Source organism: Cheilinus undulatus, linkage group 16 (genome assembly GCF_018320785.1).
Source record: "Cheilinus undulatus linkage group 16, ASM1832078v1, whole genome shotgun sequence".
Taxonomy (NCBI): Eukaryota; Metazoa; Chordata; class Actinopteri; order Labriformes; family Labridae; genus Cheilinus; species Cheilinus undulatus.
Window position 1 is genome coordinate 8,395,977 of NC_054880.1, and position 19,702 is coordinate 8,415,678.

Below are 19,702 nucleotides of genomic sequence, written 5' to 3' on the forward strand. Positions count from 1 at the left end.
CAGATAACTTTGCTGTCTATGAACAAGCATGAAAAAAATTAGCTTTAAAATCAGTACAAGAAAGCCTACAATCAACAAGAGCTGCTATTATAAGGAGGATTTTTTAATTTCATAATCCATTAAATTGGGACAAAAGAGGACTCAGTGTCAAGTACAGAAAATATTTGATATTTTTTTTACTTTTTAATTTTTATATTATTCTTTCATATGCAAGGTTATGTTTGAATAAGAGGCAGGAGATGACTGTAATAAAAGGAGACAGTGAGTCTGAAAAGTGAAGGGAGGAGGGTGGGTTGCACAATTTAGTAATTTCTGATTCCATCTAATTATGATTTCATTGAAAAATTTCTCCACAAACAAAGACAAGTTTTCTTTTTTCCTTTTTTTTTTTACATGAGGAGGGGTTAGAGATTGGGGGGGCTTGTCTGTCCAGCGTGGGCGTCGATGCCTGAATGGCGACTTTGGCTGATGACTCAGGTGATGTGTCATACTCCACGCTATAAAAGGGAACTTTTACATTTTGCCCACACACACACAAACAGTTGAACACAAACAGTAGAAACACATTGACAGTGGAGTCTGACAGTTCACCGCAGCAGAGAGGAAGAAAGATGAGAAGTAAGTCTGTTTATCACACTTTCATTACAATGTGAGTGAGTGAATGTGTCTGTGTGGAGGAAGAGGAGGAGGAGGAGGAGGGGGGCTTACAGCACGTGGTCTTTACTTTTACTCTTCTAGAGAAGAGTGAGATGATCTAAAAGTGCCTGTATTTAATGATTTATTGATGACTTTTAAGTGTGGTTGCTGCTGTTTAAAGAGAGTAAAAGTTTGATTTGAACTTCTCAAACAACGCGCTGTTTGCTGTCATGGTTTGCTGTGATTGGCTGGCTGTGTCTGAGTGTGTTGGGGGTTTCCCTAAGCTCTACTCAGCACTTTAATTCTGTCCAACAGACTCAGACTTGTTCATCTTCTCTCATCTTAAAACTAAAGCACATGTACAGGTTTTTAAAATCAGCATTTATTATAAATAAGGAGCTATAATAAAATAGGTTTGTAGGCATGCTGGAGTCGTTTCTTTTGAAGTCAGAATCATTAACTAGAAGCTGACATTGTTGCACTGACGTCATTTGTTTGCAGACTGTTTTGAGTTTTTTTTTATTGAGCCAGAAGTGACCTTGTTTGGACAAAAGGGAGGCGCTAGAGGAGCGAGGGGATTTCAAGTTATCAAAGCTGGAGGATGTGTATGTGGTTTGTTCATTAACCGGCTGAATAAACAGCCAACCACAGTGTTTATAACAGAGTTAGAATATGAGACAGTGATGCAGAGGCAGACTCAGGATGTTTGAAGGGCATGGGCAAAAATAATAATAAAAGCACCTGCTGTTTGAGTGGGATTAAACTTTTTGTGTGTATTATACCTCTGTGAGAAAACACATGAGGAATAATGAACTATCTAACAAAGAAACACAAGCGATTATGTCAGTGTAAATGAATGTATAAAAATAAGCTTAGAGATCTTCATGCAGTTTCAGCCACTTACAGGGCACTTTATCATCACTAAATAGCACTTCAACAAATTTTGTCCACTAAGTGGGCACCCCAGAGGGCACTTTATCTCTTGTTGTTCACTAAGAATGAACTCAGAAGGTTTTTGTTTTTTAAAGGACAGCACTTTATCAAATTTTTTTCCCATAACTGAACCCTAAATGGCACTTTATCAAATACTGCCCACTAAGAGGGCATGATAAAGAGCATTCTGTCAAATTTTGTCCATGTAGAAAGAACCCCAGAGGGCACATTATCATATTTTTCCAATTTAAGGTTACCCTAAATGGCATTTTGTCAAATGTTGCCTGCTAAGAGGGCATCCCAGATGTCATTCTGTTATGCTTTGTCCACTTTAACGGAACTTTTTTATGGTTTGTCCAGTCAACAGTATTCATTAGGGCACTTTATCATTTCAACTAAGAGGGCACCATAAAGCACCATATCATATTTTGCTCACCAAGAGGACTCTCTAGAAGGTAGTTTGTCTTAAGAGGGCACTCTATTATATGTTTTTTTTTTTTTTTAATTAAAGGACACCCTGTATGAAACTCTTTCAAATATTACTCACTAAGAGGACTGTCTAGAGGGCACTTTGTCTAAAGATGACACTTTATCATATTTTTTTAATTAAAGGACACCCTAAATGGCACTTTGTCAAATGTTGCCACTAAGAGGGCAACCTAGATGTCATTCCGTCATGCTTTGTCCACTTAAATGGTACTTTGTCATGGTTTGTCCAGTTAATGGTATTTATGGGGGCACTTTATCATTTCTACGAAGAGGGCACCCTACAGCTCTTTATTAAATGTTGCTAAGTAAGAGGGCTCTCCAGAGGTCACTTTGTCATTTTTTTCCATGTAGAAGGTCCTTCAGAGGGCACTTTGTCAAAATAGGATACTTTTCAGAGGGTATTTTATCAAATTTTTGTTCACTGAGAAAGAGCCCCAGAGGGCACTTGACCATGATTTGGCCACCAAAATGGCACCCTAGAGGGCATTTAATTACCCTTGTCCACTCAGAAGGCACTTAATTTCACCCACACTAAACCTGACTTCTTGCATGGTTATCTTGTGCACATAAAATCTTATCTATAGAGAAGGACATTTTCAACAAAGGTTCAACAAAGCCAGAACAAACATGGCTGAAAGACTGGTTGGTTTCATTCACTAGATTAGGTGGGAATGGTAAATGATAAGCAGCATAACTGTGCTAATTACTCAGGCTTTAAGCCTCAATATTTCCAACACAAGAGTTCTAAGAGATTGCATTCACTGAGATGTCATCATTGGGAAGAAGTGTGACTGTAACATCTTTTGTATCTGGTAATGTTATATGTTTATTTCTGCTTTAAAGTTGGACCTTTTAAAATGAAGCCTAATGAGGTTTGACTCATTTTTGGAGTAAGCCTCAAGTGGACGTTTGGGGGACTGCAGGGGGGTTTATACCTCTGTCAAAATACATTTTCAGGATTAATGGGTGCTGCTTATTGATGATTAAAAATCAGAGTAATTCATTATTGCTTTGATTTTATATCTACACATGAAAATAAGTACAGCATTTAACAAGCTCAGACAGAGCCTTCACAATGTTTTTATTAACAGTTGATTTCTTGGTATAAAAGGCTCTCATTTCTGCTGCACCACACATCAGTGGATGTTTGTGTGTTCAAACAGGGATGAAGAAAGTGAAGCTGCAACCAGATGAACTTAATGAGCAGTGAGAGTGGGATCTGTCTATGCCCTGAAGTCTCACAGCAGGATTGCATAACTCTCCTGGAGAGAGACAACCAGCCCATTAATTACTAATTACTAACTACAAAAACAAAAAAGGAGCCATTAAAGACTGAGTGCTGAGTGTGTTTGTGTGACAGATGAAACACATGAGTCATGGAGCAGACGATGACTTCACTGTTGCACATCACCAGGGAGCTTACTGTAATATCATTTGCACGCTCGCTGTACTGAGGCAGATAATGGACTGATCCAAAGATCAGTGCTGATGCAAGGTCAAACTAGTCCACTGCAGCAACTACACTCTGGCATTGTGACTATGAATTTCATGTGCATTAAAATGGAGCAGGATTCAGACACTTTAATTAGCTTATCAAGTAAAGGTTTTATAAAATCTATTGATTATGAAAAGGCTTAATATCAATCAAGGCAGACTTCTATTATGCGTTACAGACAGTGGTGGTGAAAGGTTTTTGCAGGTGCGGTGGCTCATATTTCTCAATGATTATGCTCAATACATTAGGATTTATACTGCTACCACCCATGACAAACACACCGATGCACATATGTGCGCAATCAGACATGCCTGTGTCCACTAAACACCTGTTTCTGACTTTTAAAATGTTTGTTAGAGTGTAATATTAAGCTGCATGTACATGTACAAGCCTGCCTAACACACCCTGAATTAAAAATAACACACAGCTGAGTCTGATGGAGCCTGCACACACAGAGCAAGAGTTGTTTTTAATTTTACGCATGCACACTTCAGCTTTAGATACAAACATCAAAAATTCTACAACCAGTCTCTAAAACTGGGTCTCATAATGGAATATTTACATGCCATCCTCACTTTTTGTGACTCTCATTAAAGAACAGTCCATCTCAGTGATGGGAAACTAGTGGCCCAGGGGCCAAATGTGGCCCTCCTTCTCACTCAATGCGGCCCAAAAGCCAATTATCTTTGATTATATGTTAGGCTTAAAACATGAAATTGGAGATATAATTGGCTGCATGACTGAGGTAAAAAATCTTTTTTATGCATCTATTGATGCATTTGTATAAAAACAAGACGCTGATGATGTCGTTTCCACATGCATACGGTTATGGAGGAGAGTCAACAAGACGTCCATACATCCCTAGACATACATACTACCAATTATAGAAAAAAAAATTACAGTAAAATAAAACAGAGCAGAAATTTCTTGGGGGTGCCTGTGCAGAGCCCCCCATGCCTGCCTTTAGCGAGATCTTCCTCATGGAGAAAAGATCGTCCAGTGTAACATCGCCCTCTTGAATTAGTTTAAATTCTGCTCAGCATCTGCCAGTGTATTTTAATTGACCATTTTATCGTTTTTTTGAAGCTTGTAAGAGTTTGTGGTTAGACTGTTCTTAATTTGAATTAAACTTCCAAAGAAAGGAACATGTTGGTATCTGGTTGCAATACCTTCCTGTCATAGCAGCTATATATGTTACATAAAATACCCCAGAAAAGTCTAGAAAACCGCGGGAGCTGTGAGACATACTTTCAAAAGTCAAAGCTTACTCTGTGGTTTTCCTTGTCAGTTGACGCTGGTGTCTGTTAGAGGAAGCTGATAGGGTCGAGCAGGGCACTTCTTTTAGAGTTCATGAGAAGTTAAAAAAACACTTTAGGAAATGAGAAGTGCGCTGTGTCAGAGAGAAAAACAGTGAACTCCAGCAACAGGCCGTCACGAAGTGGAACGGAAACCGTGGAAGCGTTTGTGCGTGTGTGCGCTGATGTTTGGCTGACGAAACGAGCCGTTAAACTCATCAAAGACGGCTCATTCACTCTGCTTCTTAAGCAACTCTGCAGTGAGCTGGAGTGCTGTCACAGCCCTTTCCTCTGCCAAATACACGATGACTACTCTGCAGCGTGACTGATCTCTGCACGGCTGCTCTGTGTTTTTGAAGCATTTCTGCTGAGCTCTTCTTCTGTATTTTTCCAATCGATCCATGATCTGTCTTACATCACTTTGTTTTGTTGTCATTTAGCTGAAGAAGCTTGCAGAGAAATTATCTAGTCGAGCAGAAAACCGGCTTTCTACTGCAAGTCTGAACATCAGTCAGTACTTAAGCTCAAATCATCTCACAGATAAAGTGAAAACACATTTCTGATGTAATTCATTAGAAGAGAGAGCTCTCATTTCCAGTTCATCTTATCTTGATTTCACTGAACTGTCTGCCGTTGGTAAGAGTTGTTTTTGGCTGGAAATCGATGTCTGAAGCAGTTTTAGGATTTGCACACAGTATTCTTGTAACATGATCATTTAAGCACAAGGTAATGTAAGTGCTTAGTGGCAGTGAAATAGTTCCTTATAACACATAGAAAAAAGAGGAGACTAAACCAAACCCCCATCTGTGGATGTCTTTTTGTCATCCTAAATGTGAAAATCCTTTATTTGCTGTTCTCCCAGAAAGCACAGCGCATGCAGTTTAACCCTGAGAATGAAGACATGCTCAGAGCTACTGTGTACATAACCTGACACGCTGGACGGATTTGTTTCACACATCCATCTGGAAAACCTTCAATACAAAGCGTTTGGGAAAGGGCAGAGGCTTTGAAAAAAACTCAGAGTGTGATTGGATGAACGTTCTGTCTGTCACATCTTTACGGGCCAATCAGAGCAACAACACACGTGACGTAGCTGCGACCGAGGTGCGCATACTACCGAGGAATAACGTGAACCATGGCGACTGTAGACATGTCAGTATACGACTTGTCGTTTTTGAAAAGAAAACAACTCACTGCTGTTCTTTGTTCTTCTTTTAACAAAGAAATGTTGTCAAGTTCTGATAAAACTGGCGCTTTAGCAGCATCCACGCCAGTCTCTTCCGCCATAACTGCACTGGCCTCTTGTTGCTGCTTGCTTACGTCACGACTCCGCCATGCCTGAAAGTACTGCCCTTGTCGCTGATTGGTCCCTTATTGCTGCTTGCTTACGTCACGACTCCACCACGTCTGAAAGTACTGCCCTTGTCGCTGATTGGTCCCTTATTGCTGCTTGCTTACATCACGACTCCACCACGTCTGAAAGTACTGCCCTTGTCGCTGATTGGTCCCTTATTGCTGCTTGCTTACGTCACGACTCCACCACGTCTGAAAGTACTGCCCTTGTCGCTGATTGGTCCTGTCACTTTCTAACCGGACCAAAACGGTTCAGACGGGGGCTTTGCAAGATGGATTCGCCAGTGAGAAAAACGGAAATGGACAAATCAATAAGCTTTGCAAGGTTATGAAGGGATATGTTTATAGAAACAAGCACTGGAGTACACAAGGATTGGCTCTGATGCACACTGTGCACATTTCTGTTGCTTTTTTGGAAAAAAAAAAAAAAAAAAACAGGAAAAATTGGGATATGTCAGGCATCGGAACCACATAATTGGCGTAACTCTCCAGGGTATTCCACTAAACCAGGGGTTCCCAACCATCTTTACTTGAAGCCCCCCCTACTTGTTTGGAAGACAAGCTGAGCCCCCCAGAAGAAGCGAACAAAAAAAAATTATAGCATCATATTGTTGCCAAAAATCAACATCCATTTACTGTTTCATGGATAACCCCTAAGGAAGTGGAACTTCACAGGTTTTTCTTACCAAAAGACCATTGTTTAAACTGTTTACTAAGTGCTTTATCATAATTTTACTCAATATTTGCAAATCTAATCTTAACAAGCTCAGAGCAGACAAAGCCTCGTGCCCCCCCGAGATCTTTGGCGCCCCCCCTAGGGGGTCCTGGGCCCCAGGTTGGGAACCGCTGCACTAAACCACCCACAGACAGCTCCAAAACCTCTTGTTTTTTATATTCTTTTGTTTTTTTTGGCGAAAGTAGAATCTTTGCAACCGTAGAAGTATCTCACTATAACTGGGCTCATTTATATCTTGTGTTAAGAGTTTAACGTTGCATAAAGGCAGGCATGAATAACAGGACTGGTAACTGAAGTTTGGAGAGTTATTGCTATGAAAACAATGCATCATCTCCTTCAGGTGCAGCGGTGTGAACTGACAGGATTTCAGAGGGTTGTAGATTGGCCATTCAAATTTTGGCTTTACAAAAGTATTTCAAGCAAACATTGCCCAATTGGCCTCGTTAGCAGCGTTACACTTCAAAATTAAAATTGAAGCATTTTTTGTGCTATTTCTAGTCAAAATATCTAAACTCTGGGGCAGTGTTTCCCACCCATTTTTTTCTTGGAGCCCCCCCTACATGTACCTAAGAAAAGTGGCACCCACCCCCCAGGACCCAAGAGATAAGAAAAAATGACACACTGGCGCCTAAAACCAACATAGATTTAAATTGTTTCACTGATAAAACCCTCTAAAATGCCTCTGCATGCTTTTCTTATCAAAAGACCTTTGTATAAACTACTTAATGACTGCTTTATCATAGTTTTAGTAAATACTTGCAAGGCTAATTTTGGCAGTCTCAGATCAGACAAAGCCTTGCGCTCCACCCTCCAAAAGGTCTTTGGTGTCCCCCCTGAGGGTCCTGGACCCCAGATTGGGAACCAATGCTCTTAGGCTACATTCACACTGCAGTTCAAAGTGACCTGAACCTGATTTTTTTTGCTCATATTTGACTCCTATCTGATTTTTTTCTGACACTGTGAACAGGGCAAGTCACACTGAATTTGACCTTTCTAATCAGATTCAGGCCACTTTCATATGTGGTTCTAAAATCAGATACAAATCAGGTCTCTTAGAATTTAACTGCAGTGTGAAGATGCAAACAAAATATTCAGCTGTGAGGAAACATCTGAATCGAGCATTAAGGTCTGCAGTGTGAACGTAGCCTTCAAATAAAACATCTTATTTTGAGATACAAATGGTGCAAAATAAGGCCTGCATTGCTTGTTACAGTATACATACAAACATTTGTCATTAGATCAAATATTCACCAACTAAATTGCTTATAATATACAATTTAGACTTTATTTTTTGCTCATCATAACCATAAATAAGATGTTTATCTAGACTTGTAGGGTGAATGTGGCTTTCAAAGTATGTATATATGTTTTCAACTAGTCATAAACACTTTTTTAATTGTACTTTTTGCAGTGTAGTTCTCTATGTTGATGATCTCAGGTACTGAGAAACCTCTCTGTTACTCTCATCACTTATGATAAATGAAGGAAACTTTATAGAAACTTTAATGGCATCATCAAAAATCATTTACTTTCATCTTTATAATGATGAAGACAACAAGACTTTGGTTTGGGTTCATCCTGTAAATCATTCATTCTTTAATAACATGAAATAACAACAGTTCCTTTTTTGTATTAATTTGTGTTTTTGTGTAAAATTTTACTGTTCTATTGAAACCAAAGAGTCTGAAACACCATAAAAACGTCCTCTGTGTGCTTTGGCCTTTATGTAGCAGATACCTAAAGCAGTCTGACTTTCCTCCCACTGATCTTTGACCTTAAAAACCCCCCTACCGTCCTCCTGCTGAGTGTATGTGATAGTAAAAGTGTGTGAAGTGTGTCAGACACTTAGACCAGAGTAGATGTTTTCCCTGTAAAAACCACAGCCTGAGGCGCCTGCTGATGATGTCACCGCAGAGAGATTAACGTGAGTCAGATGTCTCCTCAGGAGGCCCGAAGGAGGAAAAAAAAAAAAAAAAATGCGGCATAGCTGTCATTCCTCTGCTCTGAGCTCACGCTGAGCCTCTGTCTTGCTCTTTGTTGGGATTTTAGAAGTTGCATAAAGCAGCGGATAGATTTACAGACGTGAATTAATCTTTATTGAAGGTTTGTTTCCTCGTGTTTGAGTACGGGACAAAAGCCACAAACCACAGAGGGTTTAGGGGAATTATTCAGCTGCAGGTTGATTGAACAAAGACATAACAGCTTTAGATTCCTTTCCTGCTATTCATTAAATATGTAGGCTCATTCATAAAATACAACACAAGAGGGGGTATTCTTTTATTTATTGCACACATCCAGACAGTCCAGACATCTAAAACCAATTATGCTTTTACCCACATACATTCTTCTTTATAAAGCCAAACAATTTGATTTTGTTCAATTGAAACCAAAACTATTGGAATTTCTTTAACCTTTAAGCAAAATAAGAAGATGAAACACTCATGGTCTGATCTCAACACAGTTCTGCAATTACGATTCAATCTGTATTGATTCATGTGTAAGGAAAACTTTGCTTTTCCATGCAAATAGCCTTAATACACAAAGTTTGTAATTCTTAAACACTTGTGCTACAAGCTACACACAGTTAGAGTGAAAAAAATGTATCTTCTGCTGAGAGTTGGTGGTAACTGCGCCGCAAGTTTTATTTGATGTCACACACAAACTTTCCAGTGCAGGATTAAGAGAACATTTCCATTTCTGTTTGACTAAAAATAAAATTTCCATGAGTAAAGTCAGTAAAAATTACTTTAACATTTCTTTTAACAAATGGTTAAATAACTCAGGGGCTTTCAGTCTCCTGAACTTCATCCGCATGTGTGGAGACGGTCTGTCTGCTCGGTCCATTTAAGGAAAAAACAAAGTTTTAAAAGATGAAATTCCTCTTAGATTTTTAGAGGTAATTTGACAAGTTTTCTCTCTAAGCTCATCATCTTTTCACAAATAAATCTTTGCCCATGGCCTGGAAGTAAAAAATACAAAGGAAATGTGAAACACTTTTACAAAGCTTAAAACAAATGTATAATATCAAAATATTTTAACATTTCAATAAAAAAAAAAAAACTCTCTAACAAATGACCAAAAAAAAAAAAATTGGTTTACAAAATTACATTTTACACAAAAAAAAAAAGTCTGATACGTATTTAGAAAGTCTAAAGCACTTTTAGAAAAACTTGACACAAAAGTCCAGTTTTCAAGTCTGAAACATGTTGAAAGAAAAACTTCAAAGAATTTTATAAAGTTTGATACAAAATTACAAAGTCTGAAACACTTTTACAAAACTTGATGCAAATTTTCAAAGTCCAGTTTTCAATTACAAAGTCTGAAACACATTTTTAAAAACTTGGGTTGCTTTCAGCATTTGGTCCACCTTTCCGTAAGATTCCGTTGTTTGTAAATTTGTTCCAGAATCATAAAAGTGTTTTGCAACTTGTAAATTTGTCTCAGCTCACGTAGAAGTGTCTCATGTTTTGTATTTTTTTATATATATGTAAATTCAAATTTTAAATGTAGTTTTTTAAATTTTAAATTCATTTCATTAAATGTAAAAGTGTTGCTGTTAGAAGTGTTTCAGACTTGGTAATTTTGTATTAGACTTCTTATACATTTGTTTTGTAAAATGTAAATTTATTTTGTCAGTTGAAAAAGTGTTTTGCTAAAGTTATTTTTTGTTAAATACAAAAATATTTTCTGTGATGTAAATTAGTTTCAAGCTTTGTAAAACTGTTTCAGATTTTGTAATTTTTGTTTTGGTCTTCCAGGCCACCGTACATTCGCACTAAGCTCAGATACCTCATTAAAACTAAAAAAATATCTAAGAAAACTTAACACAAAGACAATAAAAGTTGAGTGATAAGAACTAATAAGAAATTTTTTTTTACGCTTATCTTGATTTCATAGTTTGATACTGGAGGAGGCGGAGCTTATGACATATATTATATACAGTCAGCAGGGGGAGCTCCAAATATTTTGGCTTCACTTTTGGGGAACTGACATGTTGTTCATCTTTTATACAGCCTATGACTAAATTTTACAGCTCTTATGCTGACGTTTTCTGCTCTGAAAAAGAATTGACTTGACTACCAAGCATCACAGAACAAATAAAGCACAAACACAAGACATCATTGGAAAAACAAGTTACTAAATAGACCTATAAATATGCTGCCTCTTTGACGGAAAAATACGCAATGTGTCAAATGTGGCCTGACATTCTTAATAACCACATCAAACACAAATGATCAGTCTGCAGGAAACAACTTTCTGTTTGATGGCGTACTCACTTTCAGACGGTGGCCATGTTTACTGTAAAACAAGGTCTGACCTGTTTTACTTTTCTAAACGTTTATTCAAACGACATCACAAGTTTGATCTCAAGTCTAAACTTTTACTGGTATCTGACTTCCTGAATGACTATTTATGTCTGGAAACAGCTCCTATCTGATGGGAGGAACACGGGGCAGCGATGCTGAAATAAAAACAACAATCTGGGAGCAACGGTCTCAGAGAGCAGAGGAAACAACACTGAAGTGTTTAAAGAAAGCTTGTTTCAGTCTTGAACGCCTCAAACAACTTTGGATTAATTTTTAGTGACATGTTTGCGTCATTTCTCCCTGATGTGGTTGTTTTTCTCTGAGTGCTTTTAACTGATTCATGCACATAGCGGGTCACTGAGAGGAAGATGTTGTTTCCCTCTCTGCAGAGCGGCTGCAGACACCTGTTGTTTTTCAGTGTGCAATAGTGAGCACAGCTGTAAACACAGTGAGTAACTTCTACTGGATGTTATTCTGCTGCATCATTCCCCTTTGAAACTGAGAGGCCATAAAGACAGCACTGTGCTTCTCTCAGGTCAAAAATTCAGTCATTTATGAAGCGTTTAAGGCTCAACTATTGAATTTGTCTTCTAAAATTATAGTTTAAAATCACTAAAATGCTTTCATTACATTGTTGTTAGGTTTAGGCATAAAACATTTAAAATAAGGATGGAATCTTCACCCGTTGGATGACAAGAAACACGACACACAGAGATACTTAAACCACTAAATTTCTCTCTTTTTGTTCTCTCTGTTGCAGTATTCCATGACTCCGCCCCTCGCCTTCTCCACCTGCTTCTACTGATAGAGCTGTTCGTCCTTTCGTCGTCCCATCCCATTCACAGGTCGTCCCTCTGCAGCGTCTACAAGTCGATGAGTCATCATGTGGACAGGTTGATGGATTCAGCCAAGAGACTTCATGACTTGGTAAGCTTCAGGTTTGAGTTCAGTTAACCTGATTTATCAACTTTATCTTAAATTTCTAGCTAAAATATCTGCTATTAGAAAACATCAAATCAAAGGTGAGGAGCTTTAACGGCTTTATGTAGTCGTGTGTTAAATTTAAAGGTATCCCGCTTAATAAATTTGTAATTTTTATTCATGAAATCCTTTGAAATTACTCACTTACCATAATCTCTGATAGTGAGGAGAATATATACGTCATTCAGTTTGACGTTTTAAACTGGTTGCGGCTTGAGTACTGAACATCACTTCCTGCCCCACAGTCCAGATCACCCTATTGTAGAGGTCTGCATCAGATGAGCCCCACCATAGAGGTCTGCAGACCTCTTGAAATTCACTGACATTTCTGCATAAAACTGTAAAGAATGACAGGAAAGCTTTACATTTAGCATGCAACATTTCACTCCTCTCGTACATTAACAAGAGGGATATAACAGCCCTAACCCTAACCCTGATCAGCTGCAGATGTGCACAGCTGACGGACTCGACCTCGATGTGGAATGAGGGAGCAAAGGGAAACTGATCACTCGCTTATTGATCACAGTTTTCTGCAAAATATAAAATGTAAAAAAAGGCACACTTTGGCACATTGTCTTTTGGAAACTCCAGTTAACAGCAGTGTGTAGCTTACATGAGGACAACGTCACATTTTCATTCAGTAAAATTTGTGCACATTGACATTGTTTTTCTTGTGCAAATGCACGACAGCAAACACTGATGTCACGGGCTAGTTCATAAATCATCAGAGGTCAATAAGTAATCCCACACTGATAGAACTGAAGACTATAAGAATCTTGACTGTCTCAACAAAACACCTTATAAGGATGAACACGTAAAACTATACACTGGATTCAACCACATTCTTTTTATTTTAGCTCATTAATACATCCTCGAAATTTTGACTTTTTTGCAAAATTGTATTTTGACGTTATTGTCAACATTTCAACTTCAATCTCCAAGTGCACAACATTATTTTTTTCCTTCACCTGCGGCCCCAATCCTCTTCTGAAATTTAAGATCCCTGACATAAAATCCTCATTTTTTTTAAACTGTCTTGTGTTTTGCTCCCAACAGACGGACGATGAGCTCATAAACTTTGAGGGTGCTGAAAGTAAACTGGACTCTCTTCCTCACATACCACACACTGCTGTGGATCTGAGGACAATAAAGGTACATTTTTGAAATTCTATCATTTTCCTCGAAATGTCCTAACGACTCAGAAATACTGATAGATTAATATTCACTCATTTATGCCGCTCATTGTCCCTCCAGGTGAACGAGTCTCTTGCCCGGCTCCTTAACTACTCCCAGTCCTTCCAGCTGCACGTGGACTGGTTAAAAACAGCCAGAGAAAATGTCAGTTTGCCTTTCCAGCCAGCAGAGAGCGCCAGCACTCACCTCCTGCAGCTCTCCAAACTCATTAAAACGTCTCTTCAGCAGGTGAGAACAGCGCTGTGGTGTGTTGTAGAAACTCAGATTATTACTTTAGAAATGACACAGGTCTTAAGACTTCCCTACATTTTAGCTCATGTGGGCAGATTTTCTCTCCACTGAGGTGAAATTTAATTTATTTAACCTCGACTGTTATTTCTGTCCTCAGATCAATGAAGAGGCTCCTCCACCGCCATCTGCCTCCCTTCCTGTCGTCTCCTCGGCCTTCGAGGCGCTCCAGTTCTCCGTTGAGATCTCTGGGAGGCTGCAGGGCTTTGGTCACTGGTCCAAAAGGGTGTTACAGCTCCTGCGGTCTCAGTCACACTGCCCGAGACATTAAAGCTCCAGATCCAGAATGAAAGCGACTAATGATGTCTTCCACCAAAACCACTTTAATGTATAACATGACCTGGCATTGGGTTTGGTTCATTTACTCCATTGTCTACTGATGGAACTGGCACATATCTTAGCATTCATGTTCTCCTGAAGATGAATCCTACTGACTTGAATGACTTTTGATGTAGCTATTTCACTGATTTGGTCAAATCTTTCAACGTGTACTGACTAATAGGGTGATCTTTTCTTTGTCCACCCTGAGGTTCAAATCTCTGAGTGAAATACCTCCACAATTTTTGGGCATATCATCTTAAAATGTAATCCAGACATTCATGCTCCCTTTAGAATGATGAAATCTTCAGTAACCATCTGACCTCTGATGTAGCGCCACCACCAGGTCAAAAAACAAACATCTGCACATTGAATTTAACATGTAGCATTTGAAAAGTGCTGACTGATGCACTGACAGAGAAAGTCTGATATCTTTGCTCCAGTTGAGACTGTTTACTGTTTCTTCAGTGCCTGTAAAGTGTTCATGGATGAGCTAAATGATGAGAAAATGTGGAACAGTTCATATTTTTGTACTTTTTTTATTTAGAATGTTATTTATGAGCTTTTATCTTATTTTATGTATAGTTTGAGATGCAGGCATCTCGCTGTTTTCTAATATTTAATAATAATATTAATAATAATAATGTATTGTCATACTGTAGTGACCATTACTGTTTTATTTATACTTTTTTGTTATTTTTACATGAAGTTCTGAATAAAGTTGACACTTGAAACACTGTGTGGTGTCATCTTTTATTCTGCAGGCCAGCTTATGCTGAGAGATTTCCAGCTGATTCAGACACAAATTTTCAGTGGCATGACTCACCTGGATATCGGGCTGAATTTCAGCCTGGTTGTGTGTTATTTGTGCTGCAGTGTACAGGGGGACATGATGGCCAACCACGCCCTGACCAGCTGCTCCTGATTGGTCACCCAGATTTCTGTCATGTTTGATGTTGTTGTTGTTCAACTGCACACTCAGTAGATCCAAGAGCAGATTCACCAACTTTGTGGCTTTGTCTCCTTTGTAAACCGTTGGACAGCATCTAAAATCGTCATGACAACAGCAGGCATGCAGGCCGTTTGTTGTACCTTCCTCTTTTATCATTGCTAAGAACAAAATGGCCCACGACTTTCTGGATGAAACGGTCCATCTAAAAGAATGGTGGTGAATGGGAAAGAGAGGGTCTAAAGGGTTTAAAAGCCCAAGATGCAAATTATTAGGAGCCCAAATCCAGTGGTCAGTGAGTTAAACATAAAGTGATGACTCTTCTGTCCCTTTACAGTAACACTAACTGTAACATTATAACATAAACAAAATGCATCATTAAATTTGATATATATATATCTCACAAAGAGTTTCCTGTACAATGTCAAAAACTTCTTGTGCACAACAGAGAGCCTAATGCTGTGTAGGAGCAGAGCAATAAATGACAGTGTCATCTGCAGTGAACATTAGCATTTGGTACATTTTGACCGATACTGTTGATAGGAAGAGTGAATAACAGCGGTCACAAGACTTAACTCACACCAGTACATGCATCATGTTGGGGTAGTACTAAAGGTTGGCATTGCTTCAGTGGAACAATAACTCCTTTCCACAGAGTGTGTATATCGCTTTGGTTTTATTGAATGGTCCATCGTTGTTTTTTTGGAACACAAACATCCAATCAGAGGGTTCATCAGAATTATCCATCTTCTTGCAAGTGCAGATTTGCAGATTGGGTGGGATATGTATATATATATATATATATATATATATATATATTTATAGTCCTTAACAAATTTATTAGACCACCTGTCATATTTGTCTCAAAGACCATCCAGCATCATGAAGTGCTTTAATGCAGACTCTTTCATTTTCAGTGAGCTCTCCACATTTTACCATTTTGAACAGGAATGAGGGATTTCAAACTGAATCCACCCAGATTTGAGCCGGCTCACTGGGCTTCTCTGCGAAATCAGAAATGAATCACGCATAACATTCAACCACTCAAACTAATTTTTCTGTTCAGGAATGACAGTAAATAACTGTAATTTGGCATATTAATCAAGAAATATTAATGTGCTTCACTATTTTTTCAGTTTTTTGTTAATCAGTAAATTTGAAAATTCATGGATAACAATCATAATTATATTTTAGCATTAAAATATCATTTGGGTTCAAGAGCTTCTACATATTGGTGTATTAACCATTGCAGACACAGAAAAAATGATTTTGGTCATTACCAATGCTGTTAATTTAGGGCAGCTGTGGCGTAAACCTTACTTTGGTCAGGGTTAGGGTGGTCTAATTAATTTTTTAAGCACTGTATATATATATATATTAAGGGTGTAAAGGTACATGTATTCAAGTCTACATTAAAGCCTATAGAAATTGCATTTAAGCAGGCTTTAAAAGTTTTAGACAAAAAGCCCAACTCGCACCATGATTGTAACATCCTAAAGTAATATGAATTATTAAGATGGGAAAAAATAATAACATATGCAGATGCCACCTTAGTCTTCAAAATTCTGCATGGTCTAGCACCACCACTGCTAAAAGAATTTATAAAGATAAACACAAACAGGTCAACCAGAGCAGGGTCTAGAGGAGACTGTCTGGTTCATTTAGAAAAAGTGTCTTTGGGCAGTCAGTTTTTTCTCATCGAGCATCTCAACCTTGGAATTGAATACCAAGTAACATTCGTGACTTGCCAACACTTACTTCTTTTGCTAAGCATCTAAAAATGTGGTTACTGGAGAATCAAAGCTGCAGTCACAATGAATGAATGGATTTACTGTTTTATGTGTACTGTCAAGTGTATTGGGTGTAATTGGTGGTACTTTTTATGTAATTGTTTGGTTGTTGGGGATTTTGTTTGTGACTAGCCATTCTAGTGACTTTATATGCTTACATAAATTTATGTATGCAATTTTTTGTGATATAGTACTTATATAAATAAACCTATGTATGCTAACCAGTGCAATAACACCTGCACACACGTCTATGTGTGCAAAATTAGTGCAATAGGGCAACGTGCAATTTCCAACAGCACTTTAAAAACTCTAGCACTCAAGCACTTTAGCACATAAAGCACTTTAGCACATAAAGCACTTTAGCACACAGGCACTTTCACTTAAGAAGCCAAATCCCCAAGGTTTTCTTTTTTTTTTTCTTTCTTTTTTTTTCCTGATCTGTCATGACTTTATTGTCTGTCTAGGTTGTTTATTGTACTTTTCATTCTTATTTGCCATCTTTTATTCTCTACCTTTTAATGCTATTTTAACTCTGTTTCATTGATTGTACATTGTTAACATCAATCTGCCCAGGGTCAGAGGACGGAAATTAGCCATTGGCTACAATCCTACATATTTACATGCAAGTGTTTAATAATATGTATTGACCCTGATATTTCAAATAAAATAAATACAAATATAAAATACAAATTCGCACTGTACTGATTCGGTACGGGCCTTTCGGTCTAGTACAGATGTGTACCGAATGGATACATGTTGAACGAAGCTCATAAACAGACGGAAAACCAGAGAACAACTCATTGTCACACTGTCCTGGCAAACGACAGCAACAGCCTGAATATTCCAAGATAAAAGTGTCCTGTTTAGGAACACTTTGTTTCCCAGTAAAATACAACAGTGGACAAAGACAACGACAGTAGCACTAACATTATTCAGCAGGTGTGTCGCTGACAGCACCTTTTCCAGCGGATCAATCAAAGCATCTGAAAAGGCACCACTCAAACAAGAACGCCACTGTAATGAGGAGGAACAACAAAAAGTCTCACCAGCCAGTTATGAATTTCCATGATTTAAGATCTTTTTATTATAACAATCGTGCTCTGGTTTTGTGAATCAAACTAGTTCTAAATGCGTACCTTCAACTATCAGCCTCAGAGGAGGGGGAGAGGGGACTACATCATGTCTGCAGCTGTGTCATTGGTAAAGTTATCCTCAGATTTCACACGGCTCTAACTTCTTTATCCGCCAAGATGGGCTGTGAAAAGTTCTCCGATACTTTTGGAAGGTCCCATTGGTTGAAAAAGTAATCCAGCGCTGGAGTCTGTGTTGAAATCGGCAGGACAGATGCTAATTAGCATACTTAACAAGCTAACGTATGTTTGTAAGATGATTTGTTCAAGTTGGCTGGGAAATGTTAGTGTTTAAAGAATGGGTGTTAAAATATGTCAATATATCAAATAAAATAACCTAGAAATTTAAACTAAGATTTATTTATTAATATTTTTATTCATTGCAGACCTTTTGGAGTGAGGTTGCAGCATTACCGATAACTAAAATGTAATTTATTCAGCCTACTTGTTTTAATATAATTGAATTACAAAAAAAGGTTATTTATTCGCTCTAATTACTGTACTGAAAATGTACCGAACCATGACTTCAAAAACTGAGGTACGTACCGAACCGGTCAACCACATTGAAAAGACTCAGCATGGGTAAAGGTTCATCCAAGAAGAAGCCCTTTGCTATAAAAAGGAGCTCTCTGATTGGTCTGTCAGCAGACCAGTCAGAGAGCAATAAAGGACAGTTCTCCTCTGTGGTCCTTTTTTCTTTTTAAATAACAGTTAAATTCTAATCCCGCTGATGAGGCTGAACTCATGTAACTCCCACATAAACGCTACAATCTTTACTGCTGCTGAAACACAAACACTCATCAAACTGAGTTCAAAGACACTCATATACAAACACACACAGCTGTCTGACATACGTGTGCATGCACAGAGCATGTCTAAGTGACCTGGGGTAACACACTGGGACTTGCGTAATGTTGTGGTGTTGACATGAGGCCTCAGACAGATGATACCTCACATACACGCTCGCAGAGTCCCGGTGCGTGTCAGCGATGCAGCCTGCAGGGACGGCGTGAGGGATCCTGCAGCCGTCTGTGTGGACGGAGCTGAATGAAGCAGCTGAGAGCCGGCCTGCCTCCCATAACAGGGTCGAGGTGTCAGAGGAAAATCCTTCAGCTGTAAATAGAAAGAGAGGGAGAGAGAGAGGGGGGTTGTGTATTCAGAGAGTGAGAGTGACAGGTGATAACTCATTAACTGACAGCTGAATACTGTCTGGACTCACAACAGGACACAAAGGGAACAACAGTGGCCCCTTATACCAATGTTTTCTACCTTTAAACAATATTTATAGCCAAAAAATACAGTTTTTATCAGTACGTAGCAGATGTTTTAAAATCTTTGTGGAATTTCTCTAAAGAGTAAACCTTCATAATTAGGTTTAGGCTGCCATGTTCACAGTCAGACATCTCCTACATGGTCAGGTATGGGAGCATAAGCCAGATCAGCACTTTGCTGCATTAACCTTGGTCCTGTTCTACTCAGGCCATTGTCCAGGCCTGCACCAGGCCCATGCCCCATCTCTCCAGGTATCCTTCCAGCTGCCCACTACAGGATGCATGCGGTTTCTCCCATATCTGGACCAGCCCAGCAGGTCCCGGGCAGCCAGCATGCATTGAGATGTATCAGGCCTGGGAAAATGCAAGTAAAAGCACAGCTGCTACCTTTTTGAGTCTGCATTAGACACACAGTCTTGCCTGCGAGTCCCAGAGATGTGCAGAAGAGAAGTTGTCACAAAAGAGTCCAGCCTGCGCCTCTGGCCATCAGTCAGCATCCAGGCCTCGCAATAGTCTAGTAAGACCGGGAAGACCAAC

General features: G+C 38.8%; 1 protein-coding gene across 1 annotated transcript; it reads left to right on the forward strand.

Annotated features, from left to right (window-relative positions):
* Window positions 1-547: 547 nt before the first annotated feature.
* Window positions 548-13,978, forward strand: LOC121524544. The gene is made up of 5 exons (XM_041809984.1): window positions 548-618; window positions 12,005-12,171; window positions 13,282-13,377; window positions 13,480-13,647; window positions 13,808-13,978. The coding sequence occupies exons 1-5, from the start codon at window positions 612-614 to the stop codon at window positions 13,976-13,978; spliced, it is 609 nt and encodes a 202-aa protein (XP_041665918.1). The 5' UTR covers window positions 548-611.
* Window positions 13,979-19,702: the final 5,724 nt, after the last annotated feature.

Bases quoted from the DNA above. Each gene is read 5' to 3' on its own strand.
- LOC121524544 (XM_041809984.1), top strand. The intron at 12,172-13,281 runs GTAAGCTTCAGG...TGCTCCCAACAG, and splicing joins CCAAGAGACTTCATGACTTG to ACGGACGATGAGCTCATAAA. The intron at 13,378-13,479 runs GTACATTTTTGA...TTGTCCCTCCAG, and splicing joins TGGATCTGAGGACAATAAAG to GTGAACGAGTCTCTTGCCCG.